This window comes from Meriones unguiculatus, chromosome X (assembly GCF_030254825.1).
Source record: "Meriones unguiculatus strain TT.TT164.6M chromosome X, Bangor_MerUng_6.1, whole genome shotgun sequence".
Taxonomy (NCBI): domain Eukaryota; kingdom Metazoa; phylum Chordata; class Mammalia; order Rodentia; family Muridae; genus Meriones; species Meriones unguiculatus.
The window spans coordinates 65,266,963-65,290,771 of record NC_083369.1 but is presented as its reverse complement, the minus strand read 5'-3'; the positions used below and the strand labels follow the sequence as shown (position 1 = coordinate 65,290,771).

The 23,809-nt window shown below is 37.9% G+C and overlaps 1 protein-coding gene across 1 annotated transcript in view; it reads left to right on the top strand.

The window, feature by feature from the left end:
* Gucy2f (guanylate cyclase 2F, retinal) overlaps nt 1-23,809 on the top strand; it is a 131,515-nt gene that overhangs the window by 68,828 nt on the left and 38,878 nt on the right. Inside the window, exons 7-9 of the mRNA XM_060374654.1 lie at nt 9,109-9,198; nt 20,226-20,402; nt 22,733-22,889. Coding sequence (XP_060230637.1) covers nt 9,109-9,198; nt 20,226-20,402; nt 22,733-22,889 — 424 coding nt within the window. The remainder of the gene's footprint in view (nt 1-9,108; nt 9,199-20,225; nt 20,403-22,732; nt 22,890-23,809) is intronic.

Here is a 23,809-nt window from a genome sequence, read left to right as displayed (position 1 = left end):
TTTGCTTAGGAGGTGTGTGTATGTGAGAACTAAAATTTGAACCAGCCAAATCCTCTAAACAGAGAGAGCCTGACAGGTAAACAGGGAACAGAGTGGACCTTGGAAGATACTGGTGTAGTTTTAGCTCTGTTATTATCTCGGGTTCTGAGATTGGGTTAGGTACACATAATACCCTTCCCAGCTCTCAAAAGCTACTCTTAGCTACACTGGCAGTTAAGTAATCCAAATAGAAGGCCAAACTATGTCTCTGACTGAACTAACTCCACTAAGAAGGTCTATATAATCTACAGGGCAGTCAGAGCTATTAGTAACTGATGATCAGACTTCACACCCTATGCACACCAATAAGGGCTCTATTCACAGTGATAATACACTGTAACTTAAATGTGGGGTGTACAGAAGGAGATGCAGACATTCCAGTCTAGTTCTGGGTGGGATGACAAGCCTCACATCCATATCTATACCATCATTCCCAACTATGCTTTTTGTTCAGTCATTATTTTCAATATGCTTCAGAAATTCCATAAGGTTGCCTCTTTCTTCTATCTAGTATTCATGGAGCTCATAGTCCAGTTGTTTCTCCCACCCTAATAGCCTTACTCAACACCTCCTAAAAGAGGCTCCCCTTGACAGAGAGCTTGGTGATATGCAGACTCTATACACTCTACCAGTGGCATGTGCTCCCTTGTGACCAGGGTGTTGGATGAGTAAATATAAGTGTGAAACATGCATGCTTATAAAATGTGCATGCTTTTATGCAGCCAAGTCTGCTGCTGCTGCAAAAAAAAATGCACAATTTCATATTAAAAAAATCAGGACATCTTTTTTCACCTGATGGAAAACATTACTATCTAGTTAGCACTACGATGCCATAACAGCTGGTGGTCACTAAGGGTCAAAAGACAGTTGCCAAAAGACTGAGAAAGCTTTTTTTTTTTCCATCAGTACATATTATACATTGTCACATTTTGTAAAATCCCAGTTAGAGTTTTGTGCTAGTGGCTTAAGGCTTAACCTTTGATCGCTATAAAAGGTAAAGTCCTTTGAAAGATAAAACTGTTAAGCTTGTGGCAAGTCCTCTTGACTTCTGTGAATGAGTTTTAGACCACTGCCTGAGAGCAGAATTTGATAAAAGAAGCTTAGTGTGAGGTAAATGGAGAGGCTATGAATAAAAGGAGCATCACAGAGATAAGGTAAGGGGAAAGCCTGGGCACCAGGTTGCAACCTTGAACATGGATCAGAATTACAAAGAGGATTTGATAACATCCACACTACAGGTCTCATTCTTACACCTTCTGACTCCCTAGGTGTTCAGTGGAACTCAGTTATTGGTACCTCTAAGCAGTTCCAAGCTGACACAGATGCATCTGGTCCAGGACCATATTTTGACCATTCTGCTGCAGCCATCTACTGATGGTACATTGTCTTGCTGAGCTTCATAGGCAAGGAGCTTGTCTATCATAGATTTGTCCAGCTCCTAGAGTCATTCCCTAGTTGAGGGGCTTTGAACTCCTTGCCTTAGGAGAAGCTTTGCAACCGAGTTCAGGGGAGTTACTGCAACTACCATTAGCCTTTGCCTCTGGAAGCTTTCCAGATGAGCTGCTACAGTTGGGTATATTTCTTAATAAGAGAGTGGTTACACAATTTGATTGCAGAGAGCTCTCTGCTTTATTATCTCTACTTGATAACAAATAGGTGCAGCCTGAAATTGAATCTTCAGGCTATAAGTAATAGATGTTCACTCACTTGGAAGACTAAGGAACACACTGTAAGACATTATCATTATCACAGAGAAAAAGGAATCTATATTTATATTGCTTTAAAAAATTTTGGTTGTACAGAACTAAGTAGGGCTTGGTGACTGATGACTCCTTGAGGCTACGCATGCAGAAGAAAATTATCAGGTACTAGCAATGAAGTGAAGAAAGACAATAAAGTAATTGAGTTTGAATTGACAGTAACCTTAGAAATGGTAGTTTTGTATTTTAAAAGTTCAGAATCAATGCTAATTATGGAGATTTGATCTTTACACACTGTATACATGGATCAAATTATCACACTGCACCCACAAACATTTAAACTAAAAAAATGATTATGAATGGGAAAAGTTGGAAATAGTCTCTTTAAAGTCTCTACATGACCTTTTACTATGGTGGTACATGGATGAATCAAAATAAAAAATGTGTTTTTTTTCCAAGCATTTAAAAAAATATTTTATTTATTACAATTCGTTCACATTGTATTCCAGCTGTAACGCCTCCCCTCATTCCCTCCCAATCCTTCTCTCCTTCCTTCTTCTCCTCCTCTTCCCCTCCTCAAGCCCACTAATAGGGGAGGCCTTTCTCCCATTTAATTTGACCGTAGTCTATCAGGTCTCATCAGGACTGGCTGCATTGTCTTCTTCTGTGGCCTGGTAAGTCTGCCTCCACCCTCAGGGGGAGGTGATCAAAGAGCCAGCCCATGAGTTCATGTCAGAGACAGTCCTTGTTCCCCTTACTAGAGAACCCATTTGAACCCTGAGCTTACAAGGACTACATCTGAGCAGGGGTTCCAGGTTATCTCCACGCACGGTCTTTGCAGTATAAGCCTCAGAAAAGACCCCTGGGCCCAGATTTTTTTTGGTTCCTTTTGCTCTCCTTGTGGAGCTCATGTTCGCTCCAAGTCTTTCTATGTCCCCCTTCTTTCATAAGATTCCCTGTACTCTGACCAAGGTTTAGCTATAAATCTCTCACCATCTGCTTTGATACCCTGCTTGGTGGAGTCTTTCAGAGGCCCTCTGTGGTAGGCTCCTGTCCTATTCCCAGTTTTCTCCCTCTTCTGAAGTCTATCCCATTTGCCTTTTTGAGTGAGGACTGATCATCTTATCCAGGGTCTTCCTTCTTGCCTAGTTTCTTTAGATGTACAGATTTTAGTATGTTTCTCATATACTATATGTCTAGTATCCACTTACAGGTTATTATATACCATGTGTGTCTTTCTGCTTCTGGGATACCTCACTCAGGATAATCTTTTCTAATTCCCACCATTGGCCTGCAAATTTTATGATTTCCTTGTTTTTAATTGCTGAGTAGTATTCCACTGTGTAAATATACCACAATTTCTGTTTCCATTCCTCAGTTGAGGGACATCTGGGTTGTTTCCAGATTCCGGCCATTATGAAATAAGCTGCTACCAGCATGGTTGAGCAAATGTCCTTGGTGTATACTTGAGCACATTTTGGATATATGCCTAGCAGTGGTATAGCTGGATCTTGAGGAAGCACTATTCCTAATTGTCTGAAAAAGTGGCAGATTGATTTCCAAAGTGGTTGTACAAGTTACATTCCCACCTGCAATGGAGGAGGGTTCCCCTTTCTTCACATCCTCTTCAGCATGTGTTGTCACTTGAATTTTTGATCTTAGTCATTCTGATGGGTGTCAGGTGAAATCTCAGGATCGTTTTGATTTGCATTTCCCTGATAACTAAGGATGTTGACAATTTCTTTAAGTGTTTCTCTGCCATTTGATGGTCCTTTATTGAAAATTCTCTGTTTAGCTCTGTTCCCCATTTTTTAAAATTGGATTACTTGATTTGTTGCAGTTTAACTTCTTGAGTTCTTTATATATTCTGGCTATTAGCCCTCTATCAGATATAGGTCTGGTGAAGATACTTTCCCAGTCTGTAGGCAGTCATTTTGTTCTGATTACAGTGTCCTTTGCTTTACAGAAGCTTTTCAGTTTCATGAGGTACCATTTATTGATTGTTGATCTTAGAGCCTGTGCTGTTGTTCTGTTCAGGAAGTTATCTCCTCTGCTAATGAGTTCAAGGCTCTTCCCCACTTTTTCTACTAACAGGTTTCGTGAGTCTGTTCTTATGTTGAGTTATTTGATCTACTTGGACTTCAGTTTTGTGCAACGTGATAATTATGGATCTATTTGCATTTTTCTACATGTAGACATCCAAGTAGACCAGCACCATTTGTTGAAGATGCTGTCTTTTCTTCATTGTATGGTTTTGGCTTCTTTGTCAAAAATCAGGTTTCCATAGGTGTGTGGGGCTTTTATTTCTGGGTCTTCTATTTGATTCCATTGAACCACCATTCTGTTTCTATGCCAGTACCATGCAGTTTTTTACTACTGTTGCTCTATAGTACAGTTTGAGATCAGAGATGGAGATGCCTCCACAAGATCTTTTATTGTAGAGGATTGTTTTAGCAATTCTGGGTTTTTTGTTATTCCAAATGAAGTTGAGAATTTTTTTTCAAGTTCTGTAAAGAATTGTGTTGGTAATTTGATGGGCATTGCATTGAATCTGTAGATTGCCTTTGGTAAGATAGTCATGTTTACTATGTTAATCCTGCCCAGCCATTGGCATGGAAGATCTTTCCATCTACTGATATTTTCTTCTATTTCTTTCTTCAGAGAATTGAATTTTTTTTTCATACAAGTATTTGACTTGCTCGATTAGAGTTGCACCAAGATTCTTTTTGTTTCTTGTGGCTATTGTGAAGGGTGTTTTTTCCCTAATAGCTTTCTCAGCCCATTTTTCTTTTGTATATAGGAGGGCTACTGATATATATATATATATATTAGTTAATTTTGTATCCAGATACTTTGCTGAAGGTGGTTATCACTCTAGGAGTTACTTGGTAGAATTTTGGCGGTCACTCATGTATACTATATCATCTGCAAATAGTGATACTTTGACTTTTTTTCCTATTTGAATCCCCTTGATCGCCTTCAATTGTCTTATTGCTCTATCAAGGACTTCAAGAACTATGTTGAGGAGATATGTAGAGAGAGGGCAGCCTTGCCTTGTCCCTGATTTCAGTGGGATTGCTTTAAGTTTCTCTCCATTTAGTTTAATGTTGGTTATAAACTTGCTGTTTATTGTCTTTACTATGTTCAGGTAAGTGCCTTGTATCCCTGATCTCGCCAGGACTTTAAACATGAAGAATATGTTGGATTTTATCAAATGCTTTTTCAGCACCTAAGGAGATGATCATGTAGTTTTTTTCTTTCAGTTTGTTTATATGGTAGATTACATTGATGAATTTCCGTATATTGAACCACTCTGCATCCCTGGGATGAAGCCTACTTGGTCATACTGGATGATATCTTTGATGTGTTCTTAGATTATGTTTGCAAGTATTTTGTTGAGTATTTTTGCATCAGTGTTCATAGGGAGATTGGCCTGAAATTCTCTTTCTCTGTTGGGTCTTTGTGAGGTTTAGGTATAAAGGGGACTGTGCCTTCGTATAATGAGTTTGGTAATATTCTTTCTGTTTCTATTTTGTGGAATAGTTTGAAAAGTATTGGTGTTAGCTCTTCTTTGAAGGTCTGGTAGAATTCTGTGCTGAATCTGTCTGGCCCTGGGCTTTTTTAGGGATGGGAGAATTTTGATGATAGCTTCTCTTTCCTTAGGGGATATAGGACTATTTAATTTATTTACTTGGCCTTGATTCATCTTTGGTAAGTAGAACTAAATCAAGAAAATTTTACATTTCATTTAGATTTTCAAATTTTATTGCATATAGCCTTTTGAAGTAAGACCTAATGATTCTTTGGATTTCCTCAGTGTCTGTTGTTATGTCCCTCCCCCTGCCCCTTTTCCTTTCTGAATTTGGTGTTTTTGATTGTTTCTCTCTGCCTTTTAGTTAGTTAGGCTAAGGGTTTGTCTATCTTATTGAGTTTGTCAAAGAACCAGTTATTGGTTTCATTGATTCTTTAAATTGTTCTCTTTGGTTCTAGTTTATTGATTTAAGGCCTGAGTTTGGTTAATTCTAGCTGTGCACTCCTCTTGAATGTGTCTGTTTCTCTTTTTTTCTAGGGATTTAGAGTGAGCCATTAAATTGCTTGTAAGAGATATTTCAAATTTCTTTACAAAAGGATTTAGTGCTATGAACTTTTCTCTTAGCATTATTTTCATTGTGTCCCATAAGTTTGGGTATGTTGTACCTTCATTTTCATTGAATTCTAGAAAGTCTTTAATTTCTTTCTTTCTTCCCTGACCCAGATGTCACTGAGTAGTGAGTTGTTCAGTTTCCATGAGTGTGTAGGCTTTTTGCTATTTCGTTGTTGTTGAGGTCCGGCTTTATTGCATGGTAGTCTAATAGGATACAAGGGATTATTTCAATCTTCTTGTATCTGTTGAGGCTTGCCCTGTGACCAAATATATGGTTTATTTTGGATACTGTTCCATGAGGTGCTGAGTAGAAGGTATATTGTTTTGTGTTTGGGTGATAGATTCTATATGACATCTGGTAGGGTCATTGTTTCTTTGTTTACTTTCTGTTTTATTGAACTGTCTCTTTGTTGAAAGTGTGGTGTTGAAGTCTCCCACTATTAATATATGGGGATCTATGTGTGATTTAACTTTTATTAATATTTCTTTCCAAATGAGGGTGTCCTTTTATTTAGGGCACAGATGTTCAGAATTGTGATGTCTTCTTGGTGGAAATTTCCTTTGATGAGTATGAAGTGACCTTTCCCATCTCTTTTGATGAATTTTGGTTGAAAGTCTATTTTATGAGATATTACAATGGCTACTCCAGCTTGCTTTTTGGGTCTGTTTTCTTGGAAAGATGTCTTCCAGCCCTTTACTCTCAGGTAATGTCTATTTTGTCACTTAGGTGTGTTTCTTGTATTCAACAGATTGTTGAGTCTTGTTTATGTATCCATTCTTTTAGTATGTGTCTTTTTATTGGAGAGTTGAGCTCATTGATGTTGAGAGAGATTAATGACCAGTGGTTGTTAGATCCTTTGATTTTGCTTTTGGTTGTGGTAGTGTGTTTGTACGCTTGGCTACTTTTACTTTTGCTGTAGTGAGGTTAGTTATTTCTTGTGCTTTCCTGACTGTAGTTAGATTTCTTCGGTTGTATTTTTCCTTCTAGAATCTTCTGTAACGCTGGATTTGTGGGTAGGTGTTGTTTAAATTTGTTTTTGTCATTTAATATCTTGTTTTCTTCATCTATGAGGACTGAAAGTTTTGCTTCGTGTAGTAGCCTGGGCTGATATTTGTGTTCTCTTACAGTCTGCATGATATTTGTTGCCTCTGTCATACTTTTTATATGAATAAATATAAGGTCATCTTCTAAATTTTCACTTTTGTTAGGGTGTCCAGGGCTACTTGCCCCTGGATAACTGTATTCTAGAAACGCCATATTGCTTTGGCTTTTGTTGGTTGTGCTTGTACGCTGACCTCTACCCATCTGGCTGTCTCAGGTGTTAGCTGTTAGTTTTTGGTGCCTGCTAGAATCTTATGGTGGGGAGAATCCCCTTGACAGGAACATGGTTGTTCCTGAAAAAGGCCTCCTCAGCTTCTTGGGTATGGTCACTGGATGGCTGATGCTTCTCAAAGAATTACCACAGCTCACCTCAGGTATGTGGTCCTGTTGGGTAACTGGTGTCATTGGTAGTCAAAGGGGCTCTCCTCTCACCAGGAGAAGTCTTGGAGACAGCTTTTCTGACACTAGGTTTCTTACTCTGACTTTAGTGAGCTGCTGCTGCTGCTCATACACTGTGTTTGCTAGGTGCAGCCCTCTTGTAGAACCCAGGAACCCTGCATTTTGGTCAGTTTATCCAGGGAGACAGGTTGCACCTTGGAGCAGTGTCTGGGGGCTGGTGCCTTAGGTCCCAGGCTTCTGTAGGTCTGAGGTTGGAACTCTGTGCTCTAGTACCCAAGCAGTAATCAGTGGCAGGTGAGCATAGCAAACAGGTGTGTGGCTGGTGGCTAAAGCCCTGATCCTGTGGGAACCCATGAACTTTTCGGGGATTAGCTTGGTGTCCTGCATTCGAACCCGATGTTCCCCCACTGTGGTGTTTCATCCCAACAGGGAGAACCATTCTGGGGTGTTTTGGGATCCACAGTTCAGTTTGGGATGGTGAGTAGATCACACAGGCACAGGAGAGTGGCTCAGCACTGGTGACTGGGCACCTGCAGGAACCCAGGAACTTTGCCTGGGATCTTTTTGTGATGGTGGCAGGTAAGGGGGTGAGAAGTGGTTTCTCCTGGGTGCCCTGAGGTAAGACCTGGTATTTCCTTCACCCAGAGGTTTCTTCTAGACAGGGAAACTTATTCTCTGGTGTTTTGGGCCCACAGTCCTTTCTGGGATGGTGAGTCTTGTGTACAGGCATGTGTCTCTGGGCTAGAGGTTGAGTGCCTGCTAGAGCCCAGGACCTGGAGCTCTGGACCTTTTCCAGGTGTCTGCATGATCTGATGTTGTTTGGTCCCAATTTCTTCCTTGGCTGTGGGTTTTTCAATTGTCTAGAAAACCCAGTCTCTGTTGTTTTGGGACTGACAGTTCAGTCTAGTATGGTGATAAGAGCATGCAGGTATGTGGCTCTGGGCTGGAGATTGAGTGCCTGCTGGGACAGGGGAACTCTTCTGTGGTTTAGCTGGATGACCCGAGAATGGACCTCATTGCTTCCCACACTGTGGGTTTTCCTCTCGCCTGGGAAGGAAAATCGCTGGTGTTTTAGGGCTCATAGTTCAGTGGGTTGGTCATTGTGCAGGCACTGCTGTCCTGTTCATCATTGCTCTCTCGGTGCCGCCGTCTTGGATCTTTCAAAATAAAAAAAAAAAATTTAATCTACATTTAAATCAGTAAGTTTAAGGTTAACGTGTGAGAGAGCCTCTATCTCTACTCCATGGCCTGTCACACTAGAAAAAAAAAGTGAATCAAGATAAATGCTGCAAACATTGTGGCACTCTGTCTCCAGCCTTGCATTTCCCACTACAGATGCCTCAAAGCAGTGGGAATTGCAATCACCATCCATCACCATTAATGGAAGCAACTCTGTGCTATATCACTTAGCTATGAATAAGTGAAATGACCTAGGGCTTTCTGCAGTTAAAGAAGACAGTTCAGAGTGGTATCCTTGCATTTCTTGGGATTTGTATACCCACAGGTTGTTTTCCTTCCTTGAATGCTTTGAAACTTCTAATGTTAGCTTCTTTCTATGAGTTCACTTCAATCCAAAATACTGAGTTTCTATGGAATAGAGGGTGGGGAAGGAGAAAAAAAAGTCTGCTTGTATTGGGAATTTTACTTTAAGTCTTTTATGTGTAGACATTACTCTAGCTGCTGACAACAAAGTCTAATTGGTATTCTCTCCCCTTTCTTTCCAGGGTGACTGGGTGTGGCTGAAAAAGTTCCCATCTGGAGATTTTGGAGACATTAAGTCCATCAAATCGATTGCCAGTGATGTGTTTGAAATGGTATGAGAAACTCTCATTTCTATGCATTCTTATTCAAACCAGTACTAGGTGGGAGGCAGTCTTAGAAACCCAGTGCAAGCACAGAGTTGTTATTACTATATGGATATGATCCTGTGATGCAATAGTAAAGTCAATGAAAATGGAAGTTGCTGAATCTGAATCAAAGAAGGAGCTTCTTTAGCTTGAACCTGTCACCCAATACTTTTGAAGAATTCTGGTCAGTTATTCCTAGACTGACCCTCCACCTGGGTTTGCCTTATATTTACATGGTTTGCATTATGCATTATAAGTTAGGCAGATAACTTCAGGAGTGATGTTGTCTTTTTTTGTGCACTTTATTCAGAAGGCACATAATGTCAACAATCTTACTGCTTATGATGTTACCTTTGAGTACATTGCTGAGCTACATATCTTCCTCACTAAGAGTTACTTATCCTTATAATAATTAGTACTTAATATTTATACAATTTGAATATATGGGAATAGTTTGCTCCCCTTTTTGAGATAAGATCTTACCCTGTAACCCAGGCTGACCTGTAACTCACTTTGTATTACAGGCAGGCCCTCAAATCATAATAATCATCCTGCCTTAGCCTTATAGGAACTGAAATTAAAAGTGTGAGACACCATGCTTGGGTCCTATTGAATTTTTAATTAATTTCTTATTTTTATATTAATTACAGTTTATTCATTTGTATCCAGCTGTAGCCCCCTCTCTTATTCCCTTCCAATCCCACCCTCCCTCCCTCATCTCCTCCCATGCTCCTCTCCAAGTCCACTGATAGGGGAGGTCCTCCTCACCTTTCACCTGACACTAGTCTATCAGGTGTCATCAGGACTGGTTGCATTGTACTCCTCTGTGGCCTGGCAAGGCTGCTCCCCCATCAGTAGGAGGTGGTCAAAGATCTAGCCACTGAGTTCATGTGAGAGACAGTCCCTGTTCCCCTTACTAGGAAAACCCACTTGGATACTGAGCTGCCATGGGCTACATCTGAGCAGGAGTTCTAGGTTATCTAGGTTATACCTATGCATGGTCCTTGGTTGGAGTATCAGTCTCAGAAAAGACCTCTGGGCCCAGAATATTTGGTTCTGTTGCTCTCCTTGTGGAGCTCCTGTCCTCTCCAGGTCTTACTATCTACTCCTTCTTTCCTAAGCTTCCCTACACTCTGTGCAAAGTTTGGTTGAGTCTCAGCATCTGCTTTGATACACTGCTGGGCAGAGTCTTTCAGAGTCCTTCTGTTGTAGGCTCCTATCCTGTTTCCTGTTTTCTCCTTCTTCCAATGTCCATCCCGTTTGTCTTTCTGAGTGAGGATTGATCATCTTATCCAGAGCCTCCTTCTTGCTTAGCTTATTTGGTTGTGCATATTTTAGTATGTTTATCCTATATTATATGTCTAATATCCACTTATAAGTGGGCATATATACCGTGTGAGTCTTTCTGCTTCTGCTTTGTCTTATTGAATTTTTACAACCCACTCTTATTCACTGTTTTGTTTACTAATTGGTAATTTTATAATACTAACACTTTCTGTACTTTCTCGTTGACACTTATTATAAGAAAGAGCCTTTCCTTCTCCTCCATTATTTATATTGTTTTATTTTTAATCATTACACATGCATAGGTTTTTCTACTTAGTTAGAGAGGGTCAACATTTTTGCCAAATTTCCAATTCAAAAAGAAAAGGATTTAACACAGTCCAACGTTATCTGTTGGTCATATATATATATATATATATATATATATATATATATATATACTTCTATTTCTGATTGTCTATGAAGTTTTTATCATGTTGTTTTTCAAAACATTTCTTCTATATTTGGAAATGGTTGCTGCTTATACCTTTATTCTGTTAATATAGGAAGTTGTATTGCCTGAAAATAAATATTGAATAAACCTTAGCATAACTGGGATAAATTCCACTTGCTCATTGCATACCATCCTTAAAAAGTAATCCTATAGGGGGCTGGAGAGATAGCTCAGCAGTTAAGAGCACTGGTTACTCTTCCAGAAGTCCTGAGTTCAATTTCCAGCAGCCACATCATGGTTCCCAACTATATAACGAGATCCGGTGCCCTCTTTAGGGCAACAATGTTAATAAGAAAGATTTACTGATAGAAATTTTTTTTATATTATATATCCTTACCAAATTCTTGCGAATATATTTTTCATTTACTTTTAAAATTTCCCTATTGTATAATTCCATGTTTTTTTTTTTCTTTGTATACTTTAATGCTCTAATGTTAAGGGCATACATGTTAATGTTTTAGTAAATGCTTTTCAGTATTGTGGAAAAAATACTCAATTTTGAATAATTTCTCATTATAGTTTTGTACATACTTTCATAATGAATGTTTTTTTCTTTTTTTTAAAACTACCTATGTAATATCACCAAACACAGAGTTGTTTGTAAACTACTTTACTTCCTTGGATCTAGTATAAGTCAGCTTCAGAACACAAGTACGCATGTACACTTATGATAGCACGATCATACTTTTCATCATTATGAAGCATTCATTTTTAGCTCTGGTAGTAGTTATTTTCTTGAGTTATATTTTATTCAATAATAATATAGCCACTCTGGATTTCTGATTTGATATTGTTATTCTATTTTTAATCCTTGTACTTTCAATCTAGTTTTTTTAATTTAATAATCATTTTTTTCAGGCAGTATACATTTGGAATTTTTTTGCCCCCCTTGCCATTCTGTAACTCCTACTTATTAACAGTAGTCTTCAGTATGTTGAGGTACCAATTCTCTGTTTTATTTTTGCTCATTTTTTGCCTTCCTTTGGGCTAAAATTATGTGGAGGGACTTCAGTTTGCTTTTTGTATTTGCACTTTAGGTATATGCCATCGAATTTTTTAATAAATTCTTCTAGAAAGTCCTGAATGCATTTTGAACTTGTCACAATACAAAGTTAATATTATATCACTTTTACTAAAATATGAGAAATTTGTAGACACATTGCCCTTTTTAGCTTGTCCACATTCTTTGCTTTACTGCTTGAATGTATATTATCTTCATGTATATCATGAACCACAAAATGCAGGGCCAGTTTTTGCTTTCAATGTTCATATATATATATGAAATTAAACAAAATACATTATTTTATATTTATCAACACATTTACCATTTTTAATAATGTCTATTTTTTCCTAGTAGTCCCAACACTTATAGAAAGATGTGGGAACATAAAGTGGTATAAAATTTTGAAAGTCAGGGATGAAGAGATGGCATTTCAGAGCAATGTTTTTTTTTTTTTTTTTCCAGAGGACCTTAATTCAGTTCCTAGTTCCTGTGTTGGGTGGCTCACAATCATCTGTTACTCTAGTTTGGGGAACTGCCACTTTATCCTGGCTTTCATGGGAACACACATATGTGTCATACATTTTTACACACATATGTATGCAAAAATAAAAAAAAGAAATATATACTCTTCAAAAAGTTCAAAAAGTCCTCTGGCTATTGCAATATATTGGTTGACAATATTAGATCATAAAGTTTCAAGTATAAGAGCCAGGCACAGTAGCACATGCCTGTAATCCAGCACCTGGAAGGCATTGGCAGGCAGATCTCTATGAGTTCAAGGCCAGCCTGGTCTACAAAACAAGTCCAGGACAGTCAAGGCTACACAGAGAAACCCTATCTCAAAAAATCCAAAACAACATCAACAAAATTCTAGTATGGAATTCTGGCTGGAGAGACGGTCAAAAAGTTAAGAGCATGTCTCACTCTTCCACCAGGATCCAAATTTTTGAATTTAATTAGAATTTTATTTTTTACATTTTCTTTTTTAATTAAATTTTTATTTTTTAATATTAATTACAGTTTATTTACTTTGTATCCCAGCTGTAGCCCCCTCCTTCATTTCTTTTTTTTTTTTACTTTTTTATTGTTTGTTATTATTAGTTACATTTTATTAACTCTATATAGGATCCAATTTTATTTCCAACAACTACCTGAAGCTCAAGCTTCAGGAGCTCAAACTCAATGTCTCTGGGAATACCTGCATTAACGTATACATGCATGCACATACAAGCACGTGCCGGTACACACACATGTAAACACACAGAATTAAAAAAATAAAATAAAAGAGAAAATCCTGAAAAATTCTATTTCCAGTACTTAAATAATATATTCTATATGACTATTGACTTCTGGATGAGAAATAGATAGGGTAGTACAGTTATATGAACAATAGTTTATACAATGAACAAAACAAAATAATGTGCTAGATACAGACTTGTAGTCAGTTAGCCAATGGAGGTAGAGAAATCTTTTTGCTGCAATATGAATTAATGGATAATTTAATAAAATCTGGTATTGGAAAAAGTAGGTGGGATTAAATCTGAGGTTTTCATATTTCAGAACCATTTTTAATTGACCAAAGAATTATTTAAGCTTATATAGTTTAGATTTGACTCAGAAGCAGGTATCTATGGTAGTTGAATCCTTAAAGGTTTTATGTCAGAAGGGTAAATAACAAATATCCTGATACAAGACATGCTCAACCCTTGAAATTTTGATGGTAGACAGCTAAGGAAACATTATAGTAGAGGAGAAGTATATGCCTACCTAGTAAATGCTCAGCTTGTTAAAATGCTCCAAACTTCCTGTCCGTATTATTCAAGATCTGCGTAGGATATGAATGCATGTAGTTATCTATATACTTTCAAAACAGGATCTTCTCTCATGGTTACAACTGAAGGTGAATGGTTGTAAAGTTCAGGCAGAGATGTAGTTCTGAAATATGCCAGTATTATCCTAAATATTTAATGTTGTTTGGTGCTGGGGACTGATCCCAGCAAAACATGTATATGGTCAATTATTCAGCTATAACTCTAATCTTTTTATATGTTTTGTTTTTTAAGACAGGTTTATATTATGTAACCCCAGCTGGCCTGGATCTTGCTTTGCAGCCAAGGTAGCCTTGAATTCACAAAGATGTATCTGCCTTGTTTCCTGAGTGGTGAGATTAAAGGTGTAGCAGTGTTTCAAAGCAGACACTAAGACTCATAACCAAACCCTCAGCAGAGTGCAGGGAATCATATGAAAGAAGGAGAGTTAGTATGATATGGAAAGGATAAGAGCTCTACAAGTACCAAATATATCCGGGCACAGGGTCTTTTCTGAGACTGACACTCAACCAAGGACCATCTATGGATATAACCTAGAACTTCTGCTCGGATGTGGCCCGTGGTAGCTCAGTAACCAAGTAGTTTTCCAAAGTAAGGGGAACAAGGACTATTTCTAACAGGATCTCAAGGGCAGGCTCTTTGACCTCCCCCCTCCCCCCCGGGGAGGAGCAGTCCTGTTAGGCCACAGAGGAGGACTTTGCAGCCAGCCTTGAAGATACCTGATAAAACAGGGTCAAATGAAAGGGGAGGAGGTCCTCCCCTATCAGTGGACTTGGAAAGGGGCAGGGAGGAGACCAGGGAGGGAGTTGGGGAGGGGGAGGGAATGAGGGAGCGGGATACAGCTGGGACACAGAGTTAACAAATTGTAACTAAAAAGAATAATAAAAGTTAAAAAAAAAGTGTATGCCATTACACTGAGAACATTTAGTATTTTAAAAACTGCAAAAAAATTCTTTTTAGCATTTACATTGTTTATTTATTGGGTTTTACTGAGTATACACACTCCCAAATTTTAGATTTTTTTATCTTTGATTTTTTAGTTCACTTTACATCCCAATAGTAGCCCCCTACCTTCTCTCCTCCTGGTCTCACCCACCCTCCTTCTTCACCAATCCCCCCTTCCCTACTCCACAGAAAAGGGGAGCCTCCCCACCAATATACTCTGGCACATGAAGTCATGTCCAGATTGATTGCATCTTCTTCCACTGAGGACAGGCAAGGCAGCCCCCACAGAAGGCAGTTATCAGAAAGCAAGCAACAGTGTCCATGTCAGAGACAACTCCTGCTCCCCTTACCCACATGAAGCCTGAGCCATCAGCTACATAGGAAATACTGCAGAAAATATTTCTCTGTCCAAAAGCAATCCATAGATTCAATGCAATTCTTATCAAATTAGAACACAATTCTTTACAGACCTTGAAAGAAAAATTCTCAATTTCATATGGAATGACAAGAAACCCAGAATTGTTAAAACAATCCTCTACAATAAAAGATCTTCTGGAGGTATCTCCATCCCTGATTTTAAGCTGCACTATAGAGCAACAGTAATAAAAACTGCATGGTACTGGCATAGAAACAGAATGGTGGATCAATGGGACTGAACAGAAGACCCAGAAATAAACCCACACACTTATGGACACCTGATCTTTGACAAAGATGCCAAAACCATACAATGGAAAAAAGATAACATCTTCAAGAAGTAGTGTTGGTCCAACTGGATGTCAACATGCAGAAAAATGCAAATAGATCCATACTTATTACCCTGCACAAAACTGAAGTCCAAGTGGATCAAAGAACTCAACATAAAACCAGACACATTAAATCGGTTAGAAGAAAAAGTGGGGAAGACCCTAGAACTCATTGGTACAAGGGACAATTTCCTGAACAGAACACCAACAGCACAGGCTCTAAGAGCAACAATCAATAAATGGGATCTCATGAAGCTGAAAAGCTTCTGTAAAGCAAAGGACACTGTCATCAAAACAAAACGACTGCCTACAGATTGGGAAAGAATCTTCACCAACACTCTATCTGACAGAGGGCTAATATCCAGCATATATAAAGAACTAAAGAAGCTGAAAAGCAACAAACCAAGTAATCCAATTTAAAAATGGGGAACAGAGCTAAACAGAGATTTCTCAATAGAGGAATATCGAATGGCAGAGAAGCACTTAAAGAAATGCTCAACCTCATTAGCCATCAGGGAAATGCAAATCAAAATGACCCTGAGATTTCACCTTACACCCATCAGAATGGTCAAGTTAAAAAACTCAAGTGACAACACATGCTGGACAGGTTGTGGAGAAAGGGGAACCCTCCTCCACTGCTGGTGGGAATGTAAACTTGTACAATCACTTTTGGAAATCAATCTGGCACTTTCTCAGACAATTAGGAATAGTGTTGCCTCAAGATCCAACTATATCACTGCTAGGCATATATCCAAAATATGCTCAAGTATACACCAAGTACATTTGCTCAACCATGTTTGTAGCAGCTTTATTTGTATTAGCTAGAAGATGGAAACAACCCAGATACCCCTCCACTGAAGAATGGATACAGAAATTGTGGTATATCTACACAATGGAATATTACTCAGCAATAAAAAGAAGGAAATCATGAAATTTGCAGGGAAATGGTGGGAACTGGAAAAGATCATCCTGAGTGAGCTATCCCAGAAGCAGAAAGACACACATGGTATATACTCACTCATATAGACATATAATATAGGATAAACCTACTAAAATCTCTACATCTAAAACTAATCAAGAGGGAGGACCCTGACTAAAATGCTCAAATGCCCCATCCCTAAAGGCAAAGAGGATGGACATCTGAAGAAGAAGAAAACAGGAAACAAGTTAGGAACCTGCCACAGAGGGCCTCTGAAAGTGTCTGCCCTGCAGACTATCAAAGCAGATGCTGAGACTTATGGCCAATTGTTGGGCAGAGTGCATGGAATCTTATGAAGGAAATAAGAAATAGTAAGACCTGGAGAGGACAGGAGCTCCAAAAGGAGAGCAACAGAACCAAAAAATTTGAACACAGGGGTCTTTCCAGAGACTCATACTCCAACCAAGTACCAGGCATGGAGTTGACCTAGAACCCCTGCACAGATAGAGCCCATGGCAGTTCAGTGTCCAAGTGGGTTACATAGTAATGGGAAGAGGGACTGCCTTTGACATAAACTGATTGGCCTGCTCTTTGATCACTTCTCCCTGAGGGCAGAACAGCCTTACCAGGCCACAGAAGATTACAATGCAGCCACTCCTGATGAGATCTGATAGACTAAGATCAGAAGGAAGGAGTGGAGGACCTCCCCTATCAGTGGATTTGGGGAGGGGCATGCGTGAAGAAGGGGGAGGAAAGGTTGGATTAGCAGGGGAGGAGGGAGGGGCTTATGGGAGAATACAATGTGAATAAAGTGTAATTAATAAAAGTTTAAAAATTATAAAAAATTAAAAAAATATTTCTCTCTCAAACAACAACAAAATATGGGTATTCTTGATTGGCAAGTTACCCTTCTTCAAAATGATGGTTCACTAACCCAGGTTATAGCCATCTTAAGGCTCTGCAATGTCTTATGACTTTATAAATATGTATATTTTATTCACTGGATTGGAAAAATAATATGCAAGGGAGAGTGAGTGTATTTGCTTCTTAAAAGCCTTAACCTAGAAATGGAAAATATCCCTTCTCTTCTATTCCATTGCTTAGACTTCATTTGTATTGCTATACTTAGCTTCAGTAGAAGCTAGGGAATGTGACTTGTTATTTTCCCAATCAGTTTTTATTATTTCTGGAACACAGTTCCAGAGTATAATAATTTTGGTTGCTTGATTCATCAGAGGATGAAATGTTCGAAGAAGGTGCTTAAATTGTTATATGCAATCTGAGTTTTCATGTCTTCCTTACTTGGTTTAGGATGAAGCAGACTAATAATTGTCATGGGTACCAGGCTATTATGCTTAGTAGGTTAATGTAATACTCAATGGTTCTCATTCCCATAAGGATTAACGTATTTTTTGGCTCAAACTATCTTGTTAAAGGTCTTAGAGTATAATCCATACCAGAGAATAGGCTGCCATATTCTCCAAATTCTATATGATAATCTTTGACTTCTTTTTATTCACTTCCCACATCATGACATTTCATTTGTAGCTCCAATATACATCTAAGATCTAACCTGTTTCTAGTCACTCACAGCTGCTACTATTCTAACCCTATGTGTACATGAGTGTGTGAACACTCACATATACATAATTATATATGGCCACAAAGTTTTACTGATTATATTCAGAGGACTGGTTTCAGGAACCCTTTAGATGCTAAAATACATGAATACTCAAATCTCTTACATAAAACAGAATACTACCTTACACCCAAATTATGAACACCCTACTACATACTTTATGTGTTGATTATTTGTAATGCCTGTTACAATGTAAATTTCAAGTGTCATATTGTTTTGGGAGTAACAAGAAAAAGCTATGTAGATGTTCAGCATAAAGGCAATTTTTTCAAATATTGATCTGTAAATTAGCATAATGAGCAGATGCAGAGATTCAACTCATGGACATATGTATGTGTGTGTATTTCTGTGTAAACATGTTTTCATGGTACTGTTCTATAGTTAATAAATGTAATGGCCAATTTAACCAACATTTTCTTCATGTTCATGTACCTGACTTCTCTGATATTTAGCTTATTTTCATAAATTATATCTTATAGTGCTAATGATATTCATTTAAATAGAACTTCCTTTATTTCTTTGGCCTCGATTTTATGTTCTTTTTTATGTAGGCTCTTCTTTATTTTTCTATCCTGTAAGTACTTACATTGTTTTCCTTTTTTTTCTACATACTTTCCTTAGGTATTCTCATGTGCTCATTGACTTTAACTGCCATTTAAACATTTACATTCCCATCCATCTGATCTCAGACCATACCTATTTCCTGAAATCTAAACTACAAGAACATAACACTCTGAAGAAGTTCCAAGCAGTCAGGCAGTAGTAGCACACATCTTTAATCCCAGACTTGGGAGACAGCGGCAGGCCAGGCAGATCTCTGAGGTTAAGGTACCCTGACCTACAGAGCTTGTTCCTGGGCAGCTAGGGCTGTTACAAAAAGAAATCCTACCTTGAGGGGTGGTGGGGGAGAAGGAGATACGGTGTAGTTCCAACTTGATGTTTATGGATGCCTTATTTTGCTGTGAAATTATTGATTTTTCTCCACAGTGAAGACTGATTTCTAATTTACATTGGTAGATTGTCTAAAACCTGAGCCTAAGATGGAAATCCATACTCAAATTATATAACAACAAAAGAATCAAGGTAGAACAGAGGTACAAGATAAGTAATTGTTCAATTTCACCTGGAGGCTAGAGATACTATGATCTCACGGAGGACATGCTGAAGCGCAAAGTAAACTACATGGTCTCATCTTGAGGCTGAACTTGTGTGCTTTCCTCATTGACTCTTTGCCTGAGGTTTATGAGTGGGACCTAGCCTCTTAGTAAGGTGGCTCTAGGCTATAAGACAATTTTCTTGAGATGGTAGTCACTGTAAATTGTTAGCTAACATGTATAGCAGCTATATAGGGAATGAATAATAAACAGTAAACAGAATGTGGATGATATACCCCCAAACCTGCCACTACATCTTCCTCAAATCTCATGTATTCATGTATAGCATCACTGTCCATTCTGAAACACATCTATGAGTCAGAGAATGATTATGGAGGGGTACTTTTTCCTCTCTTACATCTGTTTAATTCAAATATTAATAGAGTATAGTTAAATTCCTTACCAGGGTTCTCTATGAAATTATATGACACATATAACACTGAAATTATGATATTCAGTCCATGGCTTGTTGCTCTTGTTTATTACTCTAGCTTGATATTTCATATTCTTCCCATTGCACTGTAGTTTGTGAAGACTAAACCTGTTGTAGTTTCCTAATCTCAGAAGTATTTTGCCCCTCCATCATGTCCATTAGTCAACTTTTATCTTCTTCAATACATTCTAGTTGTCAATTCTTTGGAATGCTTCCTTTGATACCTGCCTTCCTTACTGCCTGTCTGGATGAGATATTTAACCTCTGAGAGCTCACTCAACATCTCATGGTCTCTTTAAAAACACATTATTTGATGAAATATATTTTTCAGATCACAGTTTTAATACTTTAACCGAGTATGAGCTCTTCTGGGACAAGTGATTGCATTGTATTTAATGTTTTCTCATACAATTTATTTAATTTTTTACAGTTTGTATAGAAACATTGCCCTTCATTTTGCACATCCTTATTCTTGTACTTTTTGTGTAGTACAGTCAATAGCCAATAAGTGAAGCAAGACAGGTGTGATTGGTCTCTGTGTCTTCTTTGCAGATGAAAGACCTGCGGCATGAGAATGTCAACCCTTTGTTGGGCTTCTTCTTTGATTCAGGGATGTTTGCCATTGTGTCAGAATTTTGTTCGCGAAGGAGCCTAGAAGACATACTGACAAATGATGATATAAAACTCGATTGGATGTTCAAATCATCACTGCTGCTGGACCTCATTAAGGTGAATGGCAATAAATTGTAATAAATAAAAATAATAAATAAATAATATATAAATTAAAAAATCTTTTAAAAAAGGTGAATGGCAAGACTAACAGGAGTGTTGGTTTTTCCTTATAGATTTAAAATTTATAAAGATTTTGGCTTTTGATTCTGTTCTACTTTCTAAGGTTAGAAATGTAGGATTTTGAGATGTTTTCTTTCCTGTGGGTTGTGATAATTTAACTCCTCTACCTTATCTCCCACACTCTGACTTCCCACCTTCTCACTGCCCTTTTGTTTATATGTATTATCTATTGATACAGAAAATATTTGTCCATGTTTCCTCTTAGTCTGAGGGCCAGATTCCCTTCCTGTTTACCATCAAGCTCTCTTCTGCGTTTAACCATATTCTACTTCTCTGCTTTGTGGAGATGGGGAAGCACTCATTCCTAGAATATTTTGCACTGTTTAAAACCAGCTGCTGGCCTTCATTTTCTAAAATAGATGTCACAGTCTAGAATTACATGATGAGATTTTGCATGTCTATGTAGACGTGAAACTTCGCCCCTGGAAAGACAAATGTCCAGTGATTATATAAGGCAGCACCTCCATTGTATGTGTCAATGTAAATTTATGGAAAGCTCCATAGATGAGCTTCTGTAGAGCCAATGAACTCTGTAAGATGCTATAAAGCTCTGTGTATGTGTTTTTCATGTAGTTGGTCTGAATAATCTATTACTTATTGAGCCACATACAAATTAATCACAGCCTTGAGCTTTGAGTAATGACTTAAACAGTTTCAAGGAGGCATGGAAGGTGAAGATGTTATCCCATTCCCATTTTGTAAGATGGCCATGATTAACCCCCTCACCCAGAGGCTCAGAGAGGCCACATCAGGCAGTCTCTGTTTTGCAATATCTAGCAAACATTGTAACTTTTAAATATGTATTTCTCAACTGACTATTAAGTGGCAGAGCTGTTAATAGAATGCGGTGATGGTTAACATTATCATAACTAATAGAAATGCAGATATTCTGATTGCTATTCTATTGCTTTTTCTACTCACACTGTAAGCAAAACCCAGCCAAGGAGAGGCCTCTAAATAATAATCTTCTTCAGGCTTGTGATGACTGATGTTCAAGTACTAGCTAACCTGTGAAAAATCCTGGCCATTGTAGACTTGGCTTGCAAGTACTGGAGACTATAGTTTTCCTTAGAGAACAAAATGGAAAGCATGTTAATACAATGGGTTATCAGGCTCAAAGCAGAGATAGTTAATTAAAACGGGCACTTCGTATCAATACTTCTGCGATGACTGTACTAAAATATGTACAAATTCTGTGTATAAGGATTAAGCCCATCTGATAGAGAGTTCTTGTACATCACATTTGACTTTTGTGTAAAGGATCTCAAGCATCCCTAGAGACCAGAAATACCTAACTTCTTCATTTAACTATTCTTTTATTTAAAGTAGTAGATTAAATTAACATTTAAAATCCAGTGCTATAAATGTATGTTGGAAAAATGTTGACATTTATCCAACCCTCTTCTTTCACTACCTCTACCTTAAGTTAGCTACTGTGAAAAATTTGGAAATGACTTGAAATGTTTCATATTTATTTACATATGTCATAATTTTATTTAAAACACATGCTATCACATAACTTGCCAACTCACTATTTTGTACTCATTATTTGATTTATAGTTATATCAATATCAGTACATAGTAGTCAACACTGTTTTTTGTAAGTATTGCAGAATATTCAAGGATGAGATTGTATGATAAATCTAGTTACTCCCTTACTGATTATTTAGTTTATTTCCAGTTATACACTATATAAAATCAAAGCTGCAGTGTGTATTCTTCTTGCTCTGTTTGTTAACATATATGCAAGAATACATGCTTTTTTCTGAAGAATTAGAACCTCTACAGTATACATGTTTAATTTTTTATAGCTCCTGTTAAATTGCCAACCTTCAAAGCCACACCAAGTTTCTACTTCTATTGATAATGAATTGAGAGTTGCATTAGATCTGTTGAGAAAAAAAAAATCTCCAGTTTCCCAGAAATGTCATGCAAATGGATCCATAATGTGCTTGAAATGTCAATAGATCTCCCAGGAGCACATAATTCTCAATAAACACAAGAAATAATTCTTAATTAAAGCCAAACATTTTAGAGCTAGAATTGACCTAAACATATTGTCAAAGGTTTATTTTGCTTGTGAATTAGAAAAAAGGGGCTGAATAATGGATCATAACCTCCCATGCCATTAACAACTTGAGAAATTAGCTCTTAAAGCATAAAATAGTTAAATGAGTGCCTAAATAAATTTGTTATATCATCTTCAGGGAATGAAATATTTACACCACAGAAAATTTATTCATGGGAGGCTGAAGTCTCGGAACTGTGTGGTAGATGGGCGTTTTGTGCTAAAAGTGACAGATTATGGCTTTAATGACATTTTAAAAATGCTGAGACTCTCTGAAGATGAACCTTCTGAAGAAGGTAAGCAATGAATTGTATCCTCGGATGTACACAAGGCAATTCCAAGGTTCAAATGAAACTATGCATTGAATTAAAGCCTTAGTGTTTTCAACTCCTCACTTTTGTTGAAAATCCAGCCTCATTTTCAAGCCAAGGGACTTGAATGAAGTCTGCATGTAAACTCAGCACAGCCTTTACTTCCAAACAAAGCCATTGCAATAATGCTCAGTCCATGCTGAGGCAGGATTAGGCTGTATTGTTTAGACAATCTAGCAGTCCCTGGAGAATCTTGCTGAGAGCTAGGCACATAGTAGGCACTCAACAAATAGTTGTCAGATGGAATGGAAAGTAAATTAGAAGCTGGACCCCCACAAAGTGTATTCTAGAATGGGATGTCACTAGAGCATATCAGCACTGTGTCTTTCAGAGAGAAAGAAGCAAGGAGGCAGCCCCCAACAAATCAGTGCTCTAAGGGTTGTATATATGGCTTCAGATAGAGTGACAGACTTGTAAGTAAGCAGGCATGGTTGTGGCATAAATTTTATGTTTTTGTCTTCTGTCTAGTGCACCAGTAACACCACTAAGGAAAGCCTGGCAGAATCATAACTCATCAAAACTAAAAGAGAAATCTAAGGTGTGGGAGAACAGACAATCCTCCAAAGGCAGGGCTGTAGAAAATGGTGGCCTTACAAGTTTTAAATATGCTGACTTTACTACATGGGAGGCAAGAACATAAAAATCAGAGAGCCACATGTCCAGATAGAGAGCTGGTCATTGAAGGAATCACCTTCACTTCCCCAAATGCATGCTACACTAAACTGTAGGAATCCATCTAGTCTAACTCTCCCATTTACAGAGAACGATACACCGACTTCACAGCAATTGATTTCAAGTCTTCACCCAGTCAACAAACGCTAATTTTCTCTTTCTCTGTCCATTCA